This window comes from Eublepharis macularius, chromosome 2 (assembly GCF_028583425.1).
Source record: "Eublepharis macularius isolate TG4126 chromosome 2, MPM_Emac_v1.0, whole genome shotgun sequence".
Taxonomy (NCBI): domain Eukaryota; kingdom Metazoa; phylum Chordata; class Lepidosauria; order Squamata; family Eublepharidae; genus Eublepharis; species Eublepharis macularius.
The window spans coordinates 50,066,580-50,093,213 of NC_072791.1; the positions used below are offsets into that span (position 1 = coordinate 50,066,580).

The 26,634-nt window shown below is 42.9% G+C and overlaps 1 protein-coding gene across 4 annotated transcripts in view; it reads right to left on the reverse strand.

Moving 5' to 3' along the window:
- PRORP (protein only RNase P catalytic subunit) overlaps positions 1-26,634 on the reverse strand; it is a 72,742-nt gene that overhangs the window by 33,216 nt on the left and 12,892 nt on the right. For all 4 annotated transcript variants that reach the window (XM_054971575.1, XM_054971574.1, XM_054971572.1 and 1 more), the window contains exon 5: positions 12,333-12,440. In XM_054971575.1, the coding sequence (XP_054827550.1) occupies positions 12,333-12,440 (108 nt within the window). The remainder of the gene's footprint in view (positions 1-12,332; positions 12,441-26,634) is intronic.

Genomic DNA, 26,634 nt, shown 5'->3' on the forward strand with positions numbered 1-26,634 from the left:
TTTCGCCAGCAGCTGTGGCTGGCATCTTCAGAGGTGTAGCACCAAAAGACAATCCACAACAACCATTGTTCTCCAGCCGTGAAAGCCTTCGACAATACATATTATTGGTCTGTGCTGCTTTATATGTGACTGGTGAAGATCCGAGTTTAAATAGATAGATTTGTTACAGTTGCACGTGGTTTGAGTTTCATCAATACAAACAACAGATGTGGCAAAGACCTTCTCTTATTATGTAACTCAGCCACTTTCTCCTGGGTGCCTATGCAGCTCACTATTTAACTCTCAAGCTCTGCTCTCTGTGTCTCCACCTTCAAAGGTGAGGTGGGGCCTAGGGACAAGGCATTTTCTCTGGTGGCATCTCACCTTTGAAACACCCTCCCCCTTGAGGCTCCCCTGACAGCTGCTTTACTTTCTTTTAGGTACGAGGCCAAAATATCCTTTACCCAAGCATGCCCTGTGGCACAGTAGTAACCTGCAGTACTGCAGCCCAAGCTCTGCTCATGACTAGGGGTGTGCAGCAAGGAAAGATTCGGTTTTCCCGATTTGGATTTACCCAAAGCGGGAAAACAATCCGGAATACCCCAAAACGGGCCCAGTTCAGGTATTCGGAAATCGCTTTGGTATGTTTCGAAATGATTCGGAGCATACCGAAGTAAGATTCTCATCTCCCCCCTGAGCCCCCCTTCCCCCAATCCCACTTACTTCCGAAAGCTGGAGCAGGCCTTCTGCTGCCACCGCCGCTGCAGCCAGCAGGGCGTCGGGGAAGGCTGGAGCCAGTACCTCCGATGCTCATGGCGCCATGGAGGCCTCTGAGGCAGCCAGCAGCAAACACCAATGCCTGCACTGCCCGCACTGCCGCGGAGGCCTCTGCAGCGGCCGGCAGCAAGTGCCGGCACCTGTGCTGCCTGCGCCACCGCGGAGGCCTCTGCGGTGGCTGGAAGGGCAGCAGCGAGTGCTGCCAGTGCTGGCGCCAAGGTTTCTGCAGCGGCCGGCAGGGCGGCAGCAAACGTCGCCACCAGAACACTACCCCAGGTAAGTGGTGGGAGGGCGGGCACCCATTAAGGCCCTGAAGCCTTCTGAAGCAATCCAAATTGCTTTGGAAAGCTTTGATTTGGTATTTCCAAATCAGGGCCATCGTACTGGCCCCGATTCAGAAATACTGAATCTTTACAATTAGGGCCCGGTTTGGGTTTTATTTCCAAACTGGGAACCCGAAACGTACACCCCTACTCATGACCTGAGTTCGATCCTGGCGGAAGTTGAGTTCAGGTAGCTGGCTCAAGGTTGACTCAGTTTTCCATCCTTCTGAGGTTGGTAAAATGAGTACCCAGTTTCCTGGGGGTAAAGTGCAGATGACTGGGGAAGGCAATGGCAAAGAACCCCATAACAAAAGTCTGCCAAGAAAACATCGTGATGCGACGACCCCCTATGGGTCAGTAATGACTCGGTGCTTGCACAGGGGACTACCTTTACCTTTTCCTACCCAAGCTTTTTAACTGTCTTCTGTTTTATGGATAGTTTTTATGCTGCTTATGTCCAATGGCTTATTTTTAATGGCTTGTTTTTTTATTGTGATTTTAATTGCAGGACTCTGAAGAGGTGGCATGGAAGTATCCTAACGAATGGCCTGAGTGTTTGTGTGTGCAGCAAACATGTGGAGAATCATATTTTTGAATGCTTTCCTATGTTTGTTTTTAAAAATTTCATGCAAATTTTTAAAAAACTCTAGCACAGCAGAGTGAAGGCTAAGCTAGAACTTCTTTCCCCGGTGTGTTAATTTTCTAGCTACAAGGAATCACTATGTGGAATATGGGGATGTGGAGACACCCTCCTCTCACATGCAGTCTGAAACCATCCTGTTCACTCCACCATCCCAGGACTCTATAACCTCATTCACCGGCATGTTTGACAGGCAAAACGTAGTGTGAAGCATGTTTTCAGACAGGCAGAATTCTGCGTGAGTCTCTGTTGTGACCAGGTTGGGAGTCTTAAAGTTTGTTGCCTCTGTGTTGGCTTGCTTGGGAGTAAGTCAGTGGGCACTGTACAAACTGCTGACCCTTCAGCCCTTGTTCAGGAGCATGAAAGCGAATTAGCACAGCAAGATGAATAGTAGCTGTCACATCAATGCTAAGGTTAGAGGTAGGTTGCTGCACAAATGGCCATTTAAGAACTGATCCTTCACAACAGCACTAAGAGCTATATGCCCCATCTTATACATGTCTGTCCTTCAGCACAAGAGCTCTCAGTAACCATGCTGCTGACCGATTGCCTTTCTTGCTTTTTTGGATGAAGCATGTTTCTAGCCTTCACAGGGTGGCACAGTTACATTTGAAAATCTGATAGCTAAAATACAAAGGCCAAGAGCGCAAAGTAAAATAAAGCCCAGTTATTTGATTTTTCAGCTGCTATCTCTCACCACTAAAAAACAAATCTGCTGCCAGTTCAAAAATTTTCAAGTATGTCATAGGTGTGTGGAAAATATGCAAATCAGAAGTGTCCTTCTGGCTTGATGTATTTTGGACATAGTCCATCCCTGAAATCTGGTTTGGCTTTTGCTTACAACAGTTTCTGTCTCCATTTCGTAAAGGAAGAACTTGGTGACCATCAATAACATTAATGCTTAGCCAAAAAAAAGTTCAAGCACGTGCCTCTTATACAGTGCTCTGTATTATATCTTACTAGCAACCAGGCCTGTTGTAAAAACAACGGGCTCTAGAAAATGGCCTCTGAGGGCTGGGCCACCCCGCCCCACCGGGCCTTCCCACCACCATGCTGGGCCATCCTGCACCTCCTTCCCACCACAGCACCACACCCCTCTCAAGGCCCTGAAGTGATGGAGAAGGCTGCTACATTGGCATGGCCCTCCAGAAGCCTCCTTGGGAGGGCTGCGCCATGGAGGCCTTGGCCGCTGCTTCTCTAGACTTATCCTGGTGCAGGCACAGTGTTGTTGACGACTCACTGTGCCTGCGCCAGGATAAAAAGTGAGTCGTCGGCAACGCACTTTGCCTTTTATATCTCAGGATAATTACTGCCTGCCTACATGCTAGCTACATAGATGCAGGTTGCCTGGGGGGACATAGTTACACATCTAATTTTCTTAAATTTCAACATACAATAGGAATCAGTTTGACCACTTCCTGCATTTTTGCCATTTTCTCCCTTTCCCCATTTGTAAATTACAAGGAAAATTTCCTGACAACTCTAATGCTACACAGTAGTTAATTAATTAAGAGGTAGGGAAGTCTCTATTGTTGCCAAATTAGGAATTCACTTCGCCTCTCTTACATGGATCTTTGTAATACAACTTATTTTCTTATGAGAAAGAAGTATGGGGAACCATTTATTTCTGTTTAGTCTAAAAAAGATTAGAAAATACATTGCAGTCAAAACACTAAAAATAAATAATAAAAAAGACTTCCACTATAACAGACAGAAAACATTATTGCTTGTATAGGTTTCAGACAGCCTGATTTGCAATGGCAAAATTGCACACTGGTGGTAGAGAGTACTATCAAGTCATAACTTATCTATGGTGACCCCTGGTGGGGTTTTCATAGAAAGAAACTAACAGAGATGGTTTGCCATTGCCTGCCTCTACAATCGTGGTCTTCACTGGAGGTCTCCCATCTAATCACTGACCAAGGCCAACCCTGCTTAGCTTCCCAGATTTCACAAGATCAGGCTTGCCTGAGCTATCTAGATCAGAGGGAAAATTATACCCTACTCAATCCCAAAGGAACTCTCCAACTCTCATACCACCAGGCTAACAGCATAATCCCAAGCAGAATTGCACCCTTCTAACTCCACAGGTCAATGGGTTTAGAATGGCATAACTGTGTTAAGAATTGCAGGGCAAGACCACTGCAAGTACAACGTAATATGCCTTGAGTCTCATTGAGAAAGGTGGGCAATGGATAAACAAACAAATGCAAAGAGTCCCTTCAATGGAGCTAGTTTCAGTTGGGTAGCCACATTGGTTTGCAGTACAAAAGCAAGATTCGTGTCCAGTAGCACCTTAAAGACTAACTAGATTTCCAAGGTATGAGCTACTGAGAATCAAAGCTCCCTTCATCAGATACAAGGAGTGGAAAATAGTAGGAGTCTGTATAATCCAGGCAGAGGGTGAGAGGGGTACTGCAAATTTGAGTGTCAGGAAGTTAGCTATAATACATGTTGTAATTACTTTGATTTTTCTTGCACTACCAATGCTAATTCTCTGCACTTCACACCCTTCTCTATCAACTTATGACATGTATTATAGCTAGCTTCCTGACACTCTAATTTGCAATACCCCTCCCACCCTCTGCCTGAATTATAAAGACTCCTTTCTTTTTCCACTCCTTGTATCTAATGAAGGGGAGCTTTGACTCTTGAAAGTTCATACCCAGAAAATCTTGTTGGTCTTTAAGGTGCTACTGGACCTGAATCTTCGGGCTATTATTCATTGTGGTTCAACTTGCACTAACATTCTTCAAACAGGCTGGATACTGGCAGAAATTAAAGGAGAGAGAGTCTGCAATACCCCTGCTGTGCTGCTGCCATAGTGTTACAATTATGGTATTACTGTAGAAGTTAAAATACCAGCATCACCACCCTGGTAGTTATGCCTTGTTTCATGGACATCCAGCACAGGATATTCCTGTTACTGACTTAGACCTGAGTCATAAGTCACTGGAGTAACACTGGATTTGCTTCTTCACAAAACTTCCCACACTGTTCTTGTAACATCTGTGGAATGGAGGCACATGGGTCAGCCAAACGATAATGGCTTTCCCCCAAACCAGCAAAACCAAGGACATTATTTCCTATTCTCTTGTGCTCTTACCTAAGCAAAGAAGTATGGAATCATGTTTATTAAAATATTTTTATCTCACCTTTGCTCAAGGAGGCTTACATTAAAAGCTTTTACAGTTAAAATCAAAATAAAATAACTCCCAAATCCATCCCTCCTCCCCTTAAAAAATGACTGCATTTAACTCCCCTCAAAAGCCCTGGCAAACAGTGCCTCCTAAAGATCTCCAAAGTGGGAACTCCTGTCACCTTTTCAGCGAACTCATTCCATACAGCAGAGGCAACAATGGAAATGTCCAAGCTCTGGCTGATACCTGATGGACCATCCTAAGAGGTGGGACCACTAGGAGACAACTGCCTCAAAGCCATAGCTGGTGCATAGGGATATATGCAAGGATAAATTCCTTCAAATATGTGGATCCCAAGTCATGAAGAGCTTTAAAGGTCATAATCGGCTCCTTGAATTAAGCTTGGAAACAGACTAGCAACTAATGTAGAGTGACATCATAGCCGCTATTATATATGCAAACTCAGAATTTTGTTCTTAAGCCATACACATAAAATTGCCATTGAAGCTGATACCCCAGGGGATAGCCTGGTCACACAGACAGCATAAGGAATTTGGCAACCAAAAGCAGGGAAACTTGGTGGTTAAGAGTGGCAGGACTCTAATCTGGAGAACCGGGTTTTGATTCCCCACTCCTCCACTTGAAGCCAGCTGGGTGACCTTGGGTTAGTCACACCTCTTTCCAAGCTCTCTCAGCCCCACTCACCTCACAGGGTTATTGTTGTGAAGATAATAACAACACACTTTGTAAACTACTCTGAGTCGGCATTAAGTTTTCCTGAAGGGCAGTATATAAATCCAATGTTGCTATTATTGTTGTTGTTATTGTTATATGTGCAGAAGGAAGAAGACACTATGAATGATGCAGCTACTTACTCAGCCCCCCGCCCCCCGCCATCATCAAGCTGCTTATCCTGTACTGGGGCACTAAAGATCAATTCTTTAGGAATAGATAGGTTGTATTGTATTTTTTATGCTGTAACCCTTAAATATACTGGGAACTCTGCCTTAATTGATCTACAAGGGTAATGAACTCTTTCAAGGTAACGTGGGAGAGGAAAAGTCTTCTGCATTATTTACAACACTTATTTTTACAAACCAAATCCTGTGGGAAGGTGTTAGTACCAAACTCTGTAATTTTACAATTGATAGCAATATGCACATATGGTATGGTTCTGAATTCTCTTGTCTTCTAGACTAACTAGGATGTGAGCCTTTCACTCTGAGAACTTTCCCATGGTATTATATCCTCTTCACACTATAATACTATTGCCTAAGGTACTAGGGAATGGGAAGTCTCAAGCTTCGAACCCCAAATATACTGACTTTTGGTCTCCAAGCAAATATACTAGGGCTCAGAAATCAGAATTTCCCCACTTCCCACTGTACATAGGAATATCCAGCCTCCAATCTCAGTCCAAATTAAACCCGTGACCAATTATAACGAAGTCATGTGATAAGCATTCATATTAAATAGTCTCATTTACATAATATACAAGTTGCCCAAGTATAAAGGGAACCCCAAAAGGATTAGTTGGTTACTCTTGTACCACTTGGTGCACCTTATGCCACCTTTTCCTATCGGAGTGGTCTTGGAGCCAACTTTTCTACTTAACACGCACTGCCAACACTTGAAGATTCTCAGCACAAACTCATGGAGAAAAACATCCCAACTATCTTCTCTTCAAGGCAGGTCATAAGGTTTTCTTATGTGCCCACACACATGATAGAGAAATTACAGCCTTTGTGTAACCTAGGCTCACGGATGTACAGCAGAAGCAAAATTCTTTTTCTTATGTAGGACTTGCTGATCAACGTTTCCCTCTTTGCTTATATTTTCTTCAATGTATTTTCCTAATTTTTGCCTTAGTGACTGTTCCTTGCCTGTTGTATATAATTTTGCCTAAGCCTCATATTAGACCATACGAGGTTAATGACTGGCATTTACAGCTGCCTGGTAAATGAGAAATTGTACACCTGACTTTGCTTATTGTTGTTCAATGACTGTTTTTATTTTGGTTACTGCATTATTATTATGTATTATTATTATGTATATGAGTATATGAGTATCCTGAGTTAATAAGCACCTTTATACTGGATATCAATGAGTTGTCTAATGGCTTCTTTGAAGTTGGTAAGGTAATGTCGATGCTCCATAAGATTTAGTTGTAACTTGAGAGGGCTGTAAGATCACCCTCTCCCACAAGGTGTTTTTCCCCCAGTAACCAGGGACAGTCCCCCCCATGGGAACCGAGCAGATACAGGAAGCAAGATCCCCATGCAACAATCACCTGGTTGCACTGTGGATGCGCTCAGAAGGATGCCTTTAGAGGCCACGGAACAAACCTGGGTAGCCATTTTGGGTAACATGTAGTTTTAAAATAGGCAACATATGTTCCCAGTGGTTGGCCCCTGACAATAGTCAGGTTGGATTACTGCAATGCATTCTGCGTCAGGCATTCTGGACCAGTTATAGTTTTCCCAGTTGTTTTGAAGGGCAGCCCCACACAATGTGCATTGCAGTAATCCAAACAAGAGAACAAGAGGTTATAGACACATGGGTCAGCGTGGCCAGATTAGCTGAGTCTACGTATCATTAGAGTTGGTAAACTAGATGCAGCTGATAGAAGACACTCTGGGCCACCATGCCAATCTGATTTTCAAAGAGCACCTCCAAGTTTTTAACCTGCTCTGAAAAACTAAGTTCACTCTATCCAGGATGAGTGAATTTATCCCCTCTAGAATATAAGCCTTCCCTACCAGCATTACTTCTGTCATGTCTGCAATTTAGCTTCCGCTTGTTCTGCCGTAGCCACCTGACCACAGCTTCAAAGTACCGGTTCAGAACCAAGACGATGCAACTGGAGGCTTGGATAATGAAATACAGAGTTGGGTATCATCTGCACATTGATGACACCCAAACCCAAAGTCCCAGATGATCACATCCAGCAGTCTCATAATATTTGTAGGTAGGTAGGTATGGGTGAGAGAACAGAATCCTGTAACACTCCGTAAGACAAATTCCACTCAACCAATTCCACATCTCCAGAGGAGACTCTTCAAGTTGGTCAGACAGAAAAGAGTGAAACCACTGAAGGGCTATACCCTTAACACCAACTCTGTATTCAAGCTGGCGGATGAGAATGAAGTGGTCAACTCTGCCAAAGACTGCTGAAAGATCTAACAGTATCAACAGCAAAAACTATCCCCAGTCCAACTTTAAATGAAGGTTGTTCATCAGTGCAACTAAAACCATTTCAGTACCAAACCCTGGCTTGAAACCAGATTGAAATGGGTCTAGGGCAGATGTGTCGTCCAGGAAGCCCTGGAGCTGCTCTGCCACCACATGTTCTATCACCTTCCCTAGAAAAGATAAATTAGAGATTGGCCTTTAATTGATCACCTCATCCCTGGCCAATAAAGTTTTTTTGAGCAGAGGTCTAATAAGTGTCTCTTTCAAAGATTTAGGGAGAACCCCCTCAGTCAGGAAGGAATTGACTATTTTTACTAATGGCTTCAATATCTTTTCCCAGCAAGATTTTAAAAGTAAGGATGGGCATAGGTACATAGGAAAAAAGTAGCCCTAACACTCCCAAGGACCCTGTCAGCATCCATAAGCAGGATCATCTGAAACTACCCATAACAAAAGGACAAGCAGGCACTTCTGACACTTCGGGTATCTGATCAGCTTTCAATTTGGCTTGCAGATTAGAATGGATGAGAGATTTTGTCTGCAAATAAATGTTCAACTCACTTGCATTGTGTGTTCAGCAAAGTGCCTCTAACTTAAGAAATTTATGCTGCAATAAACTTATTTGAATGTTATATAGCAAACATAAAATGACCAGCCCAGCAGAATGGGTGTCCAGGAGAAACATGCAAAAGCAGAACTAGAAGGAACAGTGTTCAGAAAGACATAAAATGTGCATGCATAGAAGTAATACTATTGGTATAGGTCAAAAATGGAAGTACTTATGGAAAGAAAATAGGTAATTCCAGAGGCACTTAGGGAAAATTTCCCAAGGTGGGGATATACAGGTTTTAATCTGTTTAAGGAAGGGAGTGAAAGAGAGATGTGGCTCAAACAAAATAGGTCTTCTATGGAGAATCAGGAAGTGGCAGGACTCCTCCCCAACAATGGCAAGTTTTGATACTAGTGATATGGGTTTTCCAGTAGAAATATGTTGAGAAAGTTTTTGGTAAAGTTTTTTCAGGTTTTTTTGGAAATTTTTCTGATGCCCTCATTGTCAAAATAAGCACTAAATGATAAAATTTAACATATTTATTTAACATGCTATGCAATATTGCTGAGGGAGGGGCAGAGAATCTCCATTTATTTGCAACAGTCCACTACTCCCTTATGCATTCATTGTTCACATGAATTAGCCCTTTATTTCTGTTCCCCCCAAACTAAAACATTTTGCAAGTCTGTATGATGGGATGGAGGTGAACAAGTTAGGGGTTAGGGAGTAAAGAAGTAAAGGAAGTGTCTGCAGAGAAGGTTAACCATCTGTGAACTCGTTCTGCACTCTACTCCCTTTACTTTGCAGATGAAGCCCCCCTCTTTCTCCAGGACACACATGGCCCCTAAAATCTTCCCCACTCAACCACCCTCCTGCAGGTTTACTTATTCCTCATTTGCCCTCTTCTTATTGGGTGCACTCATCCCAGGCCAACTGCTGCTTTCTTCTGCTCCTTCATCACTAATCAACAATGCCAAGATCAGATCAATGGGCAGAAAGTAGAGGAAGCGTCATGATGGTGGAAAGCATATCCAGTGCTTAGAAGAAACACTCTGGATCTTTCTAATTCCCTACATAGCTCTGTATTACCAGAAGATAAAGCTGAAACAGAGGGAAAGCTTTTGTGGATAACGGTGTTCCAGTAGATATGTACACGTTGACTTCCAAAAGGCTTTCAACACAGTCCCTCACCAGACTCCTCAGTAAGCTCAGCAGTCATGAGATAAGAGGACGGATCCTCTTATTGATTAAAAGTTGGTTAAATGCCAAGAAGCAGAGAGTAGGAATAAATGAACAGTTATTGTAATGGAGGGAAGTGAGCTGTGGAGTTCCACAAGAATCGGTATCGGGACTGGTGATATTAAATTGGTTTATAAATGAACAGGGTAGGGAGAAGACAGACACACAAGAACAAAGTAATGTATAGCGAGGCCTTCAGACAGTAGGCAGACAGACAGTATTGATAGGCTTCAGTCAATGTACTTTTCCATCCTCCTCTCTCACCCACTTTCCCCAGAACTGGTATCTCATTTTTAAAAAATGGAAACAGCAGTACTTTTTAGGATGAGAGGGAATCAGGTTGTGAGCCATAATAACCCATGGGTGAAAAGACAACAAGTGAGATCATAGCATAGTGCGCATCAACGTATCAAGGATTTAGGGGCTTCTATCAGGACCCACAGGATCTGAGGCTGGGATCTACACTACTGAGCTCCTGTGGTCTACCTCAGAACTCTCTTCAGGTACAAGAGGAGTAGAGAAGTGTAGCGCTGGCTCCTCATCATGAGCCTCTCTGACTGGCCACTTGTGGAATGCATGCTGGAAGCCTGGCCTTGGCTTTGCCTGGCTACCACAGCACAGCTTCCTCCAGTTCAGCTGGTGGTTCAGCAGACCTCAGGCTTCAGCTCCCAACCACCAGGCTGCAGAGAAGGAAAACACCCTGCAGGCCTAGAATCAGGTATGGCTGGCCACAGTCTCAGCTTGCCCCATTACTGTAATAAGCATAATGCTGACCTTTCAGAAATCTCTCTTTAAGCAAGAGAGAAGCATGCAGCATCTGGGGCACGAGACCTTGGATAATAACCTCGTCCTTCAGCTTGTACACACAAGAGAACAGCTTGTACACTTCTTGTTTTGCTTCACAATTTGGGAAAGTACCCCTACACTGTGACCTAATTACTCAGATTGCCTATGAATGTACCCTATGGTCTGTTCTCAGAAGAACACACTTTTATCTTGTGTTTTATTTCAATGTAAATATTATTCTCTACACCTTTTACGCTCATTTCCTTGAAAATTTGGAATTTTTAAAAAGGATGACATTTTATACAATAAAAAACCAATAATCGTTTTTTACTTTCTCCCCAGTGTTGTGAATGGGACTCGCCCCCTGCCCCCGATCCCTATTCTGGAATTAAAGCCCTGCTCACCATAGGCATTTAAGCTCACAACATGAAATACTCAGGGCACCGAATAGGATGTTGTGCGTGAGTGGCAAGGGCCATAAAAGGCTGCGAGAGGGGTGTGGACATTTATCCATACCAGACAGAAGCCACCAGGTGCAGCTGTAGCACTGTTTAATTCACAGGCCAACTCAGTTTACGAAGAGAATCTTCCCAGGAAAACTAGCAGCCTGCTCATCTCTCTCTCCTCAGCCCTTTTTATATGCTAGCTCTGCCCCTGGGCTGAGATTGCTCTCTCCTGCAATGACTTTGCCTAACCCTCCCAGAGGATGGGCTCCTGTCTCCTGCCATACACACAGTCCACCCTACACCTGAGAATCCTTGCCAGCCTTGGTCTAATTGATTTCTTGGCTCCCTGTTAGCTTCCACCTGCTCCAAGGCCTGGGTTAACTCGTTAGGTTCCCTTGTTGATAAAGCTCCCTTCCTACTGAGGGTTGCTGTGATTTCCCTGCTAACCCCTTTCTCCCCTATCAGCCCATCAGGATCCTCCCTGCCACACTGTATTAAATGCCAGTATGATTTGCAGTTTCGGATGATGAAAAATCTGGTTTGTTTTTTTTAATTCCAGGTGTCCTTTTAATTAGTCAACCAACACATATTTGCTAGACTTCATAGTTAAGGAGGCTCCTACCGAAATCCTATTGCCATGATTATACCTCCCTCTCATGGCCAGTTGAACCCCACTTAGACTCTATATACAGCAGGCCACATGAATGAACTATGGGCTCATACGTATCTGCATGGCAATACGCCACGAACTCCCTGCCCAATGATTTATCTTGCAAAAATAAATGAGATGGGAGAATTTCATTGCTGGGATGTGCACACTATAGACTGGAAGTAAAAAAAGTGCCATTTCTACAGAGAAAAGTCCCGTAGCACCTTTAAGTCTAACTTTATTGAGGTATAAGCTTTCGAGAACCACAGCTCTCTTTGTCAGATGCAGAGAGCTGTGGTTATTGAAAGCTTATGCCTCAATAAAGTTGGTTAGTCTTAAAGGTGCTACTGGACTTCTTACTATTTTGCAACTACAGACTAACACGGCTAACTCCTCTGGATCTATGACGATGAAAAGCACCTCATTCTACAGAGAAGAGACTGATGCCAAATTGTTACTAAGGTTAGCTAGAGGCTGACCCGGTTAATACAATTTATGTCTTCAGCTTTGGATGATATATTCATTGTCACACATATATAGTAGGAAAATATACATACAGATTTTTTATATAGAGACATACAGTTTCTTAGAAACAGTAAAACAGCACTTACTGTTTGAGAGGGATTATGTTTGTAGGAAACTCTGGCAACATTAAGGCCATCTATCACAACATCGAAAGGAGGACGTGCATTCACAAATGTCTGAAATTCTTCAAGTTCCTAGAACAGAAGAAGGAGGAGAAGAAGCAACACAACTGGCTCACCAGAGTTGTATATGATAACATGATGTACGATAAAAACTTGCAGTGGCCACTGTATTCAGTATTATAAGCCCTAAGCTCTGTTTTTCATACAAACACAAAATTTCTATTCCCCAGGGCAATAATGTTGGACGTTATAGCATATGGACAATAGTAGACAAAATCTCAGAAGTCTAGGGGGAAGTTCTGAGTGGCTCCGAGCCCACCCAGCCTAATGACTAGAAGAAAGGGAGTTATGCAAATAAAATATGCCAGTTTTCATGGTGGGGCTATCCTCAAAGACAAACTGCAACTAATTCTAATGCAAAGAACATCTTGCCTATCTTAAAATAACTATACTGACCACCAATTTGTTTCCAAGTTTAAATCAAAGTGCTGGTTGTAACCTTTAAAGAGCTCATTGCCACGTGTCTGAAGGACATATTTCCCCATGTGCCAATTACTGTTGTCTAGCTGCTCCCTTCGAATTGCCCAGCCACTTAAGGTTGTCTGCTTGGACCGAGTCTGCCAGAACCTAGTCCTTTTCAATGAAATGTCTCAATAAGTGGAACAGGCTTCCTGAGATAATGAAGAGGTACCCTTCTTTTAGGAAGTTTTTTTGAAGGCACTGCAAGGCCATTTTGTCTGCTAGGGCTTTTTATGAGTTTGAACTACAGGTTTGGGGTAGGGGTGTTAAAGGGGTTTTGCTACGTTATGAATGTTTTTAATTTGGATTTGTTAGCCACACTGAGAGGGAAACTACACGAGATGGCCTGGGCACGTGTCAGGTCCCGCAAGGTTCCCTGGCTAGTGTAGTCTTACAAAGAACAGCTGAGCGACACGATTCTCTGCCAGGGGAAGAACGATAGGAGGGATTTTATCTCTTGCAAAAAGCCTCAGCTCAGGTTTTCTTCCAGGAGCTCGGGGGGTGGGGGTGGGGGTAACAGGAGGCAGGAAATTCAGTGCAGCTTTTTGTGAGAGAAACTGCAATGCAATTCTCCACCAAAGTGCGGGGGGGGGGGCAGGAATTCCCTCTCTCTCTCTCAAAAAGCAGCCATGGATTTCCTGCCTCCTGTTACATCTCCCCCCTGTCCCTGCTCCCGAGCTCCTAGAGGAAAACTCAAGCTGAGGCGTTTTGCAAGAGAGAAAATCCCTCCATTGCTCTTCTCCCCATGGAGAATCGCATCGAGTGGCTGTTCTTTGTAAGACTACACTACCCAGGGAACCTTGCGGGACCTGACATGTGAAGAAAACGTGTCTGGCATCTCACGTAGTTTGGCTGTGAGCTGCAAGAAAAGGTAGGGTATAAATAACTAAATGTATGTTATAGCTTTCTGCCTCTCTTGATTAAAAAACCAGGATAATCACAAAATGTCAATTTTAAAACATACAGAGTCCTGTCTCTATGAATAAACCCTGGAGATCAACTGGGTTTTGTTTTTACACTAGCTACAGAACTTACTATTTCTTGTTTCTGAACTGAAGTTAATTTCCTTGGGAACAGCCAATTTCCTCTGACTAGTGGAAGCAGGAAGCAATTTCCCTTGAAATTTCCACTTACTACCAAAAAGTTCCATACATGTCTCAGAAAAAAATGAAGAAACACTTGGCATATTTGCTTATCTGTGGGGCAAAATCTGATAATGGTTTTCCAAAGCAGTTCAGACTCTTAGCAAAGTAGTTAGGAATATAAACTGTGAAGTCCGTGGTTCAAGTCTCACCTAAGCCATGAACTTATCTGATGGCCTTTGGTAAGCATTTATTCTCTAATCCTCAACCACAGGACCCCAATCTGCAATATGCAGCAATAATTCTGAAACTGCCATTGAAAGGATTACTTCAAGAATACACATGAAGCACCATGAATACTCTGGAATGGTGAGTGTGCTTAAAATGTGGTTGCCTGATCTGAAGCAACAGATTGCATTAGCAATCATAGAGATACTGCCAGGTATGTTTAATCAAACTGACAATTTTACTTTCAGGCCATAAAGAAATCAGATGCATATTTGCCATTTAGCTCTATAAAAACAGAAACTACTACTATTGGCGAACTCTGCGTGAAAACAAGGACTGAGGCTACTTGAGCTGTTTTTTTTTAATGATCCTTCAATCCCTGCTGCAGATGCAAAATCTGCCCTTTTATCTCAGAGTAAAGAGAAATTTCTCATGGCAGGACAGGAAGAAACAGCACCTCACTCTACCACTTCTTCTGCAGTCACTAAAAAAAGAAAAAAAACACTGCTCCAATAAATTAATTTTTAAAAAGTGTTGGGATAAATCTCGCATGGAGCCTAGAGAGGCAGGAATGAGTGAAGGCTGTGAGTAAGCAAGGAAACATGAAGGACTTGGAGCACTATAAGCTAAAGATCTGGCCATGTCAAAGAGGGATCAATTTCATCTATCAGTCTAAAGCCATTAGCCACATTCTTTTGCTTCAAGACCAGTGCTTAAATTATCAGTTTATATTTCATAATTAATAGTGCAATCCTATTAAGATAATCCTATGATATCAATGGACTATGATGATGATCACAGGGTTACCAAGATCCTCCAACTAGCAATGAACCTAGCTGCAGAGGGTTGGGGAGAAACAGAGACTCCTCCTATTAAGATAATCCTATGATATTAATGGACTATGATGATGATCACAGGGTTACCAAGATCCTCCAGCTAGCAATGAACCTAGCTGCAGAGGGTTGGGGAGAAACAGAGACTCCTCTGGGGCTTCTTTGGTTACCCAATTTATTACTGGAAACAAAAGGGAAAAGAATCTATGCACAAATATAATTCTGAAGGAAGGTGAGATAGGTAGTGAGTAGAGGTGGGCACGGACCAGGAAAAAAACACGGACCACCGTTGACCTGTGGTCCGTCGCATTTCCTGGACCATAGACCATGAACTTTCCATGGACCCATCCCTGTTTGCGGACTGGTTTGTCAGTCCATGGTCTGTCACTTCCGGGAGTCCTAGGATGGCCTCCTTCACACTCAGAGATGCCAAACTCACAGGGAGTCTTCAGCAGTCTCTTCTCCAGCCACCCTCCAAGTTTGGTGAAGATTAGATTTCAGATGTCCGAGTTATAGACACCCAAAGTGGCTGCCCCCAGAAAAGTTCCATTACATATAATAGGAGCCACAAATGCCAAATGACTTGCACTGGCTCTATTGAGATACACTGCAGCACCAAAAAGTTGCAAAGAAAATGGAAAGTGCTCTGCAGAGGGGCTGTTCTCTGTTATTTCTGGACAAGCTTAGATGCACTGCTCTGCTCTAAGCCTAGGGTTGCCAGCCTCCAGGTGGTGGCTGGAGATCTCCCTGATCTGATCTCTAGGCCATAGAGATGAGTTAATCAGGAGAAAACGGCTGCTTTGGAAGGAGATCTCTATGGCATTATTCCTTGCTGAGGTTCCTCCCTTCCCCAACCCTGCCTTCTTCAGGCTCCACCCCCAAATTCTCCTGGTATTTCCCAACCTGGAGCTGGCAACCCTATCTGGGCCTGGAATGAAGGCCCTCCGAGTAGAATGATGGTCTCTGGGAACAGATCAAAGGGAGTGAGTAAAAGTCGGATCCAGATGATTTTAAACAGACCCTCATGAATTCATATGATTTTTATATTGAAACAAACCAAAAAGGCTGTCATACTATAGATCATGTCCTAGTCTACAGATAGCACCATAACAATCATGCACCCACTGATCTGTGGTGCTGCCGCAACGCAAAAACATGCTTCAAAAGCATGGATCATCTTGATTTTTACATTGCGCCACCCCAAATCCACCACACAATCCCATATCATGTCCACCACACAATCCCATATCATGTCTATTGCCACAAATCGCACCCAAAACACCATGAACTCATCGCTTCATTGCACCACCAGGGCACAAAAACATGCTTCAAAACTACGGATCCTCATGGTCTAGTGGCAAGGAATTCCCAAAGGGGGAAAGGGTTCAGATCCTCCTGGAACAAACCCAGCTATGGGCAATGAGTTCCTCTGCTAGGATGCAGCCAGAGGGCAGAAGGCACTGGTGGACTAGGAGATGGGAGGGCCCATGGGAAAGGAGGTTAAAATTTCCCTTGTGGGGGGTGCATTCACACTTGGCAAGGACAGGGGGTGGCCCAGAGCCCTGACCCACCCAGACACCTTCCCAGCTGGGACAAGTGCTCTAAATAATAATGATACTGTTAGTAAGTATAATAAATAAAAGTATTCTGTGAGCCCTCACAGGCTTAGCCCCTAAGCCTAGCTGTGAAACAGAAGCAGCCAGAATCTCAAGCAAAAGTTTCAAATACCTCCCTCTGTGACTGAAAAATCCACCCTGCAGTTTCTCCAAGACTTGCTGCCTGCTGGAAACTGAAACTACTTGCCAAAGAGGTAGGGAGAAAATTACTTCTGTTCTCATAGAGACGAACGGGAGCTCTCTGTCTGACAGCCAGAGAAGGGCTGTGGATGTCCCCTCCGTTGCCTAGGGAATGGATTGCTCAGCGCCAGCATATCTGGTTTCATGGACCAATGGACTGACAGACTGGCCCAAAAGCAGTCGTGACCATGAAAAATGCCCGTCCCACAACCTGCCAGTTTGTGAACGTCGAACCAAGCTGGTCTGTGTCAAATTTTGGTCCATTTTTTGGTTCGTGCCCACCTCTAGTAATGAGGGAAAAACACAAATCAAAGGCTTTGTTTGCTTTTAGGGACAAGTAGAAGAGGTCAAGTTCTTTTACATTAACTGGGAACAGGGGCGGCGCCAGGGTTTCTGGCGCCCGAGGCTGCCCCTACGCGCACACACAGAGTGCATGTGTGCATGCACCCTGGACTGCGTGATGACATCACTGCATGTGACATCATCACGCAGCAAGCTGGCCCCACTGGCCGGTGGGCAGCTGGAACGGCGCACGGTGGGTGGCTGGGGAGGTGCATGTGCGTCCTCCCAGCCCTCTTGCTCCATCATTCCACACGCCGCCCCAGACGCCTACTGTGCCTGGCCCGCAGCTGCTGCACCCGGCTGGGGGCGTGTGTTGGTGGTAGCGGTGCGGGATGGGAGAGCTGGTAGGCTGCAGCAGCTGCGGGCCAGGCACAGCAGGTGGCCGGGGCAATGCATGAGCAGCTTCCCATCCCTTCCACTCAGCTGCCAGTGCTGCTGCTGCCAGCTCCGTGGCGTGCACCCCAGCTCCCGGCACCCCCTCCGGCACCTCAGAGCTCAAGGTGGGGCCCGGACCTGCCTCAATGAGCGTGCCAGCCCTGACTGGGAAGAGTGTAGATTAACAACACTAAAACCTGACTAGCAGTGTGACAAGAGAAACTACCCAGCGGTTTTTTTTTACCATAAAAGCAAAGCCACCATCTTAAGAACATATAATTGTCGCAGTCTCATCAATACTTGATGGTTGCACTTTGTTCTAATATTTGACGTTAGTCATTGATGTGAATCATTCACCCCTCATTATGTCTCAAAACCTTATTTTCAACCTAGTTCTTGTACAAAGTACCCAAGTCGTCATCAGCAAATATTCTGGGAACTCCCCAGTGTTTTGTTATGCAAAATGCACTGTGCAGTTTACTACTGTTTAAGGTAGGTCTCCTGAAATGAACCCTTTTAACTCACAAGTGTAATCAAATCCCTCTAATTGCTCCTGGCATTTTTGTAGCATCAAAAGAAAAGCAGAATCAGACATTTTGCGCTTGTTTGAGTTAACGTGTTGCAACATGCTGCTGAGAAGTTCACACAAGATTCTTGTGCAAGCACCACAAACATAGAAGATTATTTTCCTATTTTCATAAAAGTTCCTGGTTTTGCCATCAATTATGTTAGAAAATAACCAAAAATCCTTTTTCTTGAAGGGATTTCCCCCTTAGTATCACTTCTATGGGTAACACAGCCCCAGAACTGTGGAGGACTAGATTCTCCCATGAGCTTGGGTCAACTGTCTGGGCCTTGCTCTAATTTCCATAGCTATGGAAAAATAAGCTGCTGGTTACCAGAAGTTGGGCTTTGGGAATGTGGTACTTCTTTACAAAAGTCCTATCTCAGTAAAGCCTTCCAGGCTTGCTTTTTCAGGTTTTAGGAAGCAGTCTAAGACTTGCTCATTTAAGAGGGCACGGGCGAGCTATTTTTATAATTCTCCCTCTGTACCCTTTATTTTAAACCTAGACAGAGCTTAATTTTAACATTTGTATCCTATCTTAACATCCATACAAGAATCCAAGGCAGCCAGCAGTGAGGAATTAAAAACAACATGGATTAATACTCCTGCTCTTTGAAGGTTCCTCCGAACCATGGTTGCTGCCAGCTCTCATCCGATATCCTCCTGTGCCACCCACCAATAGCCTCTTCCCACTGAAATGGGCACCAAGAAAACAAAACACTAGTGTTGTGTTTTAATAGCTGATTTGCTAACACATTGTTAAAATTTGGAAGTTTGTCCCATTAGAGAGACTATAGCTTGTTGCTAGGCTGACTAGGTCCTGTGGACCTGAAGGGGGAAAGAAAAAGGAGAAAGATGAAGGAAAAAGTAAAACAGGGCGGGGACTTCCGGTTTGGGATTCATGGAGGTCTAACGCAGCTCCATTTGCGGAGCTGACCGGACTGCCGTTTTAACCGGCCGGAGGGGTGAAAATAGCCCGCGGCCGACTGCTCTCAGGCGGGGAGCAGGCAAAGAACGCTCAAGACCCTAGGGTGAGCTAGATCTCGGACGAGGGGGGGCTCTACACAACGAGTCTCCCCCCGATCCTTGAGGTCCCACCTTGCGACGGGTCGGCTATAATCTCTGCGGCAGTTTTGGGGCCAATTCGGCTGGCATAAGACCTACATACCCAAGCTTCGATTGGGGGAAAGAAGCTGAGAGGAGAATTTAAAATCGAAACAGCGATTACAACCCGAGAAAAGTGAAGAGAAGGTAAAGATCGCTATCTTTTGATACGGGACAGATTGACAAAAACAGAGAGGAAAAAAAGTAGATTTTTAAACTGCAACAGACTAGTGAAAAGGAGGTGAAGACTCGGCAGGAGTTGTATTCGAAAAGAGACTAAGTTTAAAGAAGTTATTAAAGAAATCGGACTATTGTTTTGAATACCTGTGGCTTTGGAGCTGTGAGAAAAAGACACCATCGCGAGACCTGCTGTGGGAAGACGGGAGACAGGAAGTGCGTAACAACAATAGAGTGGCTGGAGAGAAGCGGCCCTTGCCGGAGGACAGGAAGTAGGGAATCGCCATTTTTGAAAGGGGAAGGGTCGCGGCTTCAGCGGAAGAGGAAGTAGGCCATTTTGGATTACAACATCATAGAGAAACCATAGAGAAAAGACGCCCGACATTTTGGACACTTTAAAATTTAATTTTGGCAAGAAGATTGGGACATTTGAAAAAGAAAAACGTTTAATTTTACGCCACGGAGTTAAGGAAGAGAGCGGATTCGTGGGAGCGAGCTAAAGCAAGCCCCACGATGTCGAAAAAAGAGTGGCAATCGGCAATAGAAAATCTGGATAAAAATCTGGACAAAAAACTTTTAGATATGATTAAAGAGCTTAAGGACACGAAATTGGAGCTGATTAAAGAGGTTAAAGAGGTTACACAGACAGTAAAGTCGGAGCTGTCAGAAGTGAATAAAGGTATGGAAACGATTCGTAGTGAATTACAAGGAACGCAGCAGAGAGTTAAAACAGTAGAAGACGCGATGGAGAATTTAATAGACACGCAACAAACAGAGATGAGATTGGTGAAGGGGAGAATGTCAGTTGCAGAAACTAAACACATGGAGAAGCAGCTACGTTTTCGTGGCCTGCCAGAAGTGGAAGGGAAGTCAGCGCAAGAACAGATGACTGAGGTGTTGGCTGAATACCTGGGGAAGGAGGAGGAGGAAGTTGTGGCTATCCTAGATGTGGCATACCGTGTGAATTCGAGAATTGCAACCCAGAGGAAATTACCAAGGGATGTGATTGTGCAGTTTACAACACGAAACATGAAAGAGAGGATTGTGACAAAACAGTTTCAAGATCCATTGGAGATTGATGGCAAGACGATCATTATAATGAAGGAACTGCCCAGATCAGTGTTATTGGACCGGAAAAAATACAAAGGGCTAATTCAGATTTTGAAGGACATGAAAATCAGGTACAGATGGGAGCTACCGGAAGGAGTGTCCTTTGAGTTTGGAGGGGCAAAAAAACGCATTAGATCTGAGCGAGAGATGGAGCGATTTATTAAGGACAATGAAAAAGACTTACCAACAAAACTATGAGTATGGAGTGCAAAGTATTATCTTGGAATGTAAATGGACTAAACTCACCGAATAAGAGGAAAAATATTTTTCATTGGCTACTAAAACAAAAATGTGATATTGTTTGTTTGCAAGAGACCCATATTAGAAAACAGGATGTAAAATATTTAAAATCTGGAAAACTGGGTAAAGAATTTGTAGCGGCCTCCAACAAGAAAAAAAGAGGAGTGGTGTTGTATATAAAAGAGGAGCTACAGCCAAAATTTGTTATGAGAGATGTGGAAGCTAGATTTGTAGCAGTGGAATGCATTTGGAATTTAAAGAGAGTGTTGGTAGTCGGACTTTATGCACCTAACGGTGCAAAAGAAAGCTTCTTTGAGGATTTAAGGAAGCATTTAGACGATCTTGTATACGACCAGATAATTCTTGCTGGAGACTTCAATGGAGTGACAGACTTGGAGCTAGACAAAAAGATTACAACGGCACAAAAGAAAAGAGGACTATTACCAAAGCTTTTTTTTGAGTTGATTCAACAAGAGACTCTCGAAGATGTATGGAGGAGAGAATATCCTAAAAGTAGACAGTTTACTTTCTATTCTGCAAGGCATTCTACATTATCAAGAATTGATATGATCTGGGCCTCAAAAGACTTAGCGTTATGGACTAAGGAGGTAGAAATAATGCCGATGGTAGGCTCAGATCACAACCCAATTATGTGGAAATTTGGAAAAAGGAGAAAAAGGAAAGCATGGAGAATAAATGAGGACTTGTTACAGGAAAGAGAGAATATGGAAATACTGAGAAGAGAGACAAAGTTTTTTATACAATACAACGTGAATAAAGAAGTACCAACCAACAAAGTTTGGGATGCGTACAAGGCGGTTGTAAGGGGCATACTAATGGACTTAAATGGTAGAGCAAGAAAGAAGAAAGAGGAGAAAAGACAAGAGATTGAGGAGAAAATAAAAGCCAAAGAAATACAACTAAAAAAGAGACCAGGGAAAAAGAAGGCATACCAGGAAATCAAAATTCTTCAAGAACAGCTAACAGCAATGAGTAATAAAGAATTGGAGTGGAATCTTAAAAGACTGAATCAAAAAGCGTTTGAGGGTGCTAACAAACCTGGGAAATACCTGGCATGGCAATTGAAGAAGAAAAGGGAAAAGAAAATAATAAATAAAATTTGTGAAGATAACAAAACGTATTTGGAGCAGACTACCATTAGTAGAGCCTTTTATAAATTCTACGCTAAGCTGTATAATAAAAAAGAAGTAAACAAAGAATCAATAGCATCATATCTGGAGAAAACCAAACTTCCAGAAATCTCGGAAGCTTGGAGAAATAAGTTGAACAGTGAAGTAACTGACGAGGAAATAAGCAAGGCAATACAATCCGCAAATCTAGGAAAGGCGCCAGGGCCAGATGGACTTACGGCTAAATTTTATAAGACAATGGCCAATGAACTGGCACCATTCCTAAAAGAGGTGATGAATGGAGTTTTCAGGGATCAAAGGATTCCAGATACTTGGAGTGAAGCGAATATATCATTGATCCCAAAAGAGGGCCAAGATTTGACTAACGTGAAAAATTATAGACCTATATCACTACTCAACAATGACTACAAAATTTTTGCGAAGATATTGGCGGAGAGACTGAAGGGGTGGCTCTCGGAAGTCATAGAGGAGGAACAAGCAGGCTTTTTGCCAGACAGACAAATAAGAGACAATTTAAGGACAGTGATCAATGCTATTGAATATTATGATAAGCGTTGTGACAAAGAGGTTGGTTTCTTCTTTGTAGACGCTGAAAAAGCGTTTGACAATTTAAACTGGGACTTTATGTTTGCCACTATGGAAAAGCTACAATTGGGAGAAAGATTCATCAGAGCAATTAAGGAAATTTACAGAGACCAGACTGCAGCAATTGTAGTGAATGATGAATTGACCAAGAAATTGACGATTAGTAAAGGAACAAGACAAGGTTGCCCGTTATCTCCATTGTTGTTCATTTTAGTATTGGAGATTCTGATGATACAAATACGTCAAGATGAGGAAATTCGTGGAATAAAAATAAAGGATTATTCATACAAGGTCAGAGCATTCGCGGATGACATAATGTTAATTGTAGAGGACCCATTGGAGAACATGCCAAAAGTGATAGATAAGATCAAGGAGTTTGGAGACTTGGCAGGTTTTTATATTAATAAAAAGAAGTCAAAGATATTATGTAAAAATATGACTAAGCAGAAACAACAATTGTTAATGGAAACAACGGACTGTGAAGTAACAAGCAAAGTGAAATATTTGGGAGTTGAACTGACTGCAAAGAATATAGACTTATTCAAAAACAACTATGAAAAACTATGGACTCAGATAGAGAGAGACTTGATCAAATGGAATAGACTGAACTTGTCATGGTTGGGTAGGATTGCAGCAGTCAAGATGAATGTGTTACCAAGAGTAATGTTTTTGCTACAGACAATACCAATCATCAGAGACTCTAAACAATTTGAAAAATGGCAGAGGAAAATATCAGATTTTGTTTGGGCAGGCAAGAAGCCTCGAGTGAAAGTAAAAGTTTTACAGGATGCAAAGGAAAGAGGCGGAATGCAACTGCCCAACCTGAGACTTTATCATGATGCAATCTGCCTAGTTTGGTTGAAAGAGTGGATGACACTAAAGAACAAGAAACTATTAGCCCTAGAGGGATATAAAAATTTTTTTGGATGGCACGCATACCTATGGCATGACAAAGTAAAGGTCAACTCGATGTTCCTGCACCATTTTGTACGGAGAAGTTTATATATAATCTGGAAGAAGTATAGAATTTACCTACAAGAAGGAACCCCCTTGTGGGTGGTTCCATATGAGGTGATAGATCCGAGAGCTGTTGATAATGAACAACAATGTTTAACGTATAAAGAAATAACTAAAACTGAAGCATCTAAACTTAGAATAAAGACACAAGAGGAACTATCACCTAATTATGACTGGTTCCAGTATAGACAGATTAGAGACTTATATAATTCGGACTCTGTAAAGGGGGGCATACGAACAGAGAACTCGGAACTAGAGCAGACCCTTCTTAAAGAAGACAAGAAAAGAATATCCAAGGTATACCAAGTACTGTTGAAATGGTATACCGAGGACGAGACAGTTAAAACACAGATGGTGAAATGGGCTATAAACTTTAATAAAGAAATAACAATGGAGGCATGGGAATACTTGTGGAAAACTACAATGAAGACAACGACATGTACTAATATTAAAGAGAACATTTACAAAATGATCTATCGTTGGTACATGACACCAAAGAAGATTGCGCTAGGGAATTTGAATACTTCTAATAAATGCTGGAAATGTAAGAAGCATGAGGGCTCCCTCTATCATATGTGGTGGTCATGTGAGGTAGCCAGGCAGTACTGGGGGGAAATAATAAGAGAAATGAGCGAAATTTTACAGTTTCAAATAAATAAGAACCCAGAACTCCTGCTACTAAACTTGGGAATGGAGGGAATTCCAGCCCATCATAGGACGTTAATATTTTATATGACAGCAGCAGCTAGACTTTTGTACGCGCAAAAATGGAAAGTACGAGAAGTGCCAACTATTGAAGATTGGATCTACAAATTGCTGTACATGGCCGAAATGGACAAGATGACAAGAAAACTGAGAAATCTGGACTCAGGGCAGTTTAACACAGATTGGGAGAAGCTGAAACAATATCTGGAGAAGAAATGGGAGGTGGGAGGAAAACTGTGGCAGTTTGAGAACTACTGAAGCATAATAAAATGTAGAGGGGGGTGACTTTACCGGGGAAGGAAGAGATAAATGTGAATTTATAAGCAGTTAGATTAACAGATTGATATATATATAGATATATATAGGTTAATAGATAGAACATTGATAGAAAATAATTAATGATAAGGTTTAAACATAAGGATTGAGCAACCAACAGTATTTTCTTTCTTTGATAAGATCTATATAATGCACCAAACTGAATATACAGAAGAGTCAAATTGATTGACTATGTGATGAGCTATATAGAATTACCATAAAAAGATAGAATGAGTAATATATAGAGAATAAGTCAAATTGTTTGATTTGAATGTAAGATTTTTATGGTTTATGATATATAGGTTTATGATATGTAGAAATATTTAAAAATGGTTTATCCAAGATGGAAATAAGGACTTACAGTTTGGGTATATAACAAGAAAAGTAGTTAAGGATGTACTGCTTAATATAATGGAGAATGTATATCTGTTTTAGATAGAGGAAATTAATAGAAGTAAGGGAAAAAGGACAAAGGGTGGGAAAGCTGTTGGAAGTCAACAAAAGGGGGGGAAAGGGAGGGGGTTAGAAATGAAAAACTTGGGAAAAACTGAATGTAAATGTAAAAATAACGGATTCTAACCCAATAAAAAATTTTTCAAAAAAAGAAAAGAAAAAGTAAAACAGGGCCTGTAACAAAAGAATAAAACTTCTTAAGTATCCTTCCTGATATTGCCTCCTTGCCTACATCAAGCCACAAACTCCAGATTACATTACAGGGTGAGGGCTTTAGAACTGCCACACTAGAGACTTATGAGCGGCCCCGAGAATCTCTTCATCTCCACAGCAACAAAACCTGAAGTAAATGGCAACTGGCCTCATTCCAGCCTAGGTGTTCTGGTAGGCCCACTGTAAACAGTTGCTTTCCCTGGAAATGTCCCTTAGGAAAACCTGGCATCGGATAAATAACAAGAAAGCAGGGAGCAGAGTCTCTATGTGTATGCTGTTTTATTGGAATGGTTTTAGAAACACTGTGTGTGTCAGCTAGGCTTCCCAGTAGGGTTGCCAGGTCCAGGTTGGGAAATTCCTGGAGATTTTGGGGGCAGAGCCTGAAGACGGTGTGGTTTGGGGAGGGGAGGGACCTCAGTGGAGTATAATTCCATAGAGTTCACTGTTCAAAGCAGCCGTTTTCTCCAGGAGAACTGATCTCTGTTGCCTGGAGATCAGTTGTAATTCCGGGAGATCTCCAGCTATCACCTGGCGGCTGGCAAGCCTACTTCCCAGTTGCCCACTGGTGGTGGACAATCTCCCAGGGGATTTGCCCCATTGCCCACTGATTGCTAGTGACCAGGCCAATTTTGGACCCAAATGGACTGAACTTGCCCTACCCAAAGCACAGGAGCATGCCTGTGGCTGGCTTGATGATGTCACTTTTCAGAAGTGATGCCATCTCGCAAGTGTGGGGGGGGGGGGAAAGAGGCACGAGCACACACCCCTGTTGAGAGGGTATAGAGACCTGGGAACCCTAGTGTCAAGTTTATATTTATTTTAAGTATTTTTTGTCTGTAAGATGCCTCAAAGGCCCTGTATAGGAAAAAAAGAAATAAGTCTCATTATATTTGCTTTGAAATACCTTTCCATCCTTCCAGATCTACCTTGGCTAGCTTTCTCAACAAAAGAGGATGATCATGAAAGAATGAGATGAAGCCAGGAGGGAACTAATATGGGACAAAAAGCTGGTATAGGAAGGGCAGAGAGGGTAAGGAAATGGGTCTGGGAATGGTAGGAGCAGGAAAGAACTAAAAAGGGAATTTGCAGAATGCAGGAAGGTGGTAGCAGCAGCTCAGAGTGGGGAAATACAGCTGTCAGGAAGGATTAAGTGGCATTTCAACTTCTAATGGTACCTGAAAATTGCAGATTACTTGCAGCAGCATCCTAAGCAGAATTGCACCTTTCTAAGTTCATAGAAGGCAATGCTCTTATGAGCAGGAAACTCTGCTTATGATGACACTATAAATTCCGGTTCCCTGATACATTTCACTCAGTTTGCATAGCAACGTTAAACACGTACTTATATCCAGTGCAGCTTTATGCAAACTGGAAATGAAATGCTGACATAATATATGAGAAGGTTTTTGGCCTCTATGAATGCTATTCTCTAGAGAGGGACTTTTAAAGTCTTGTC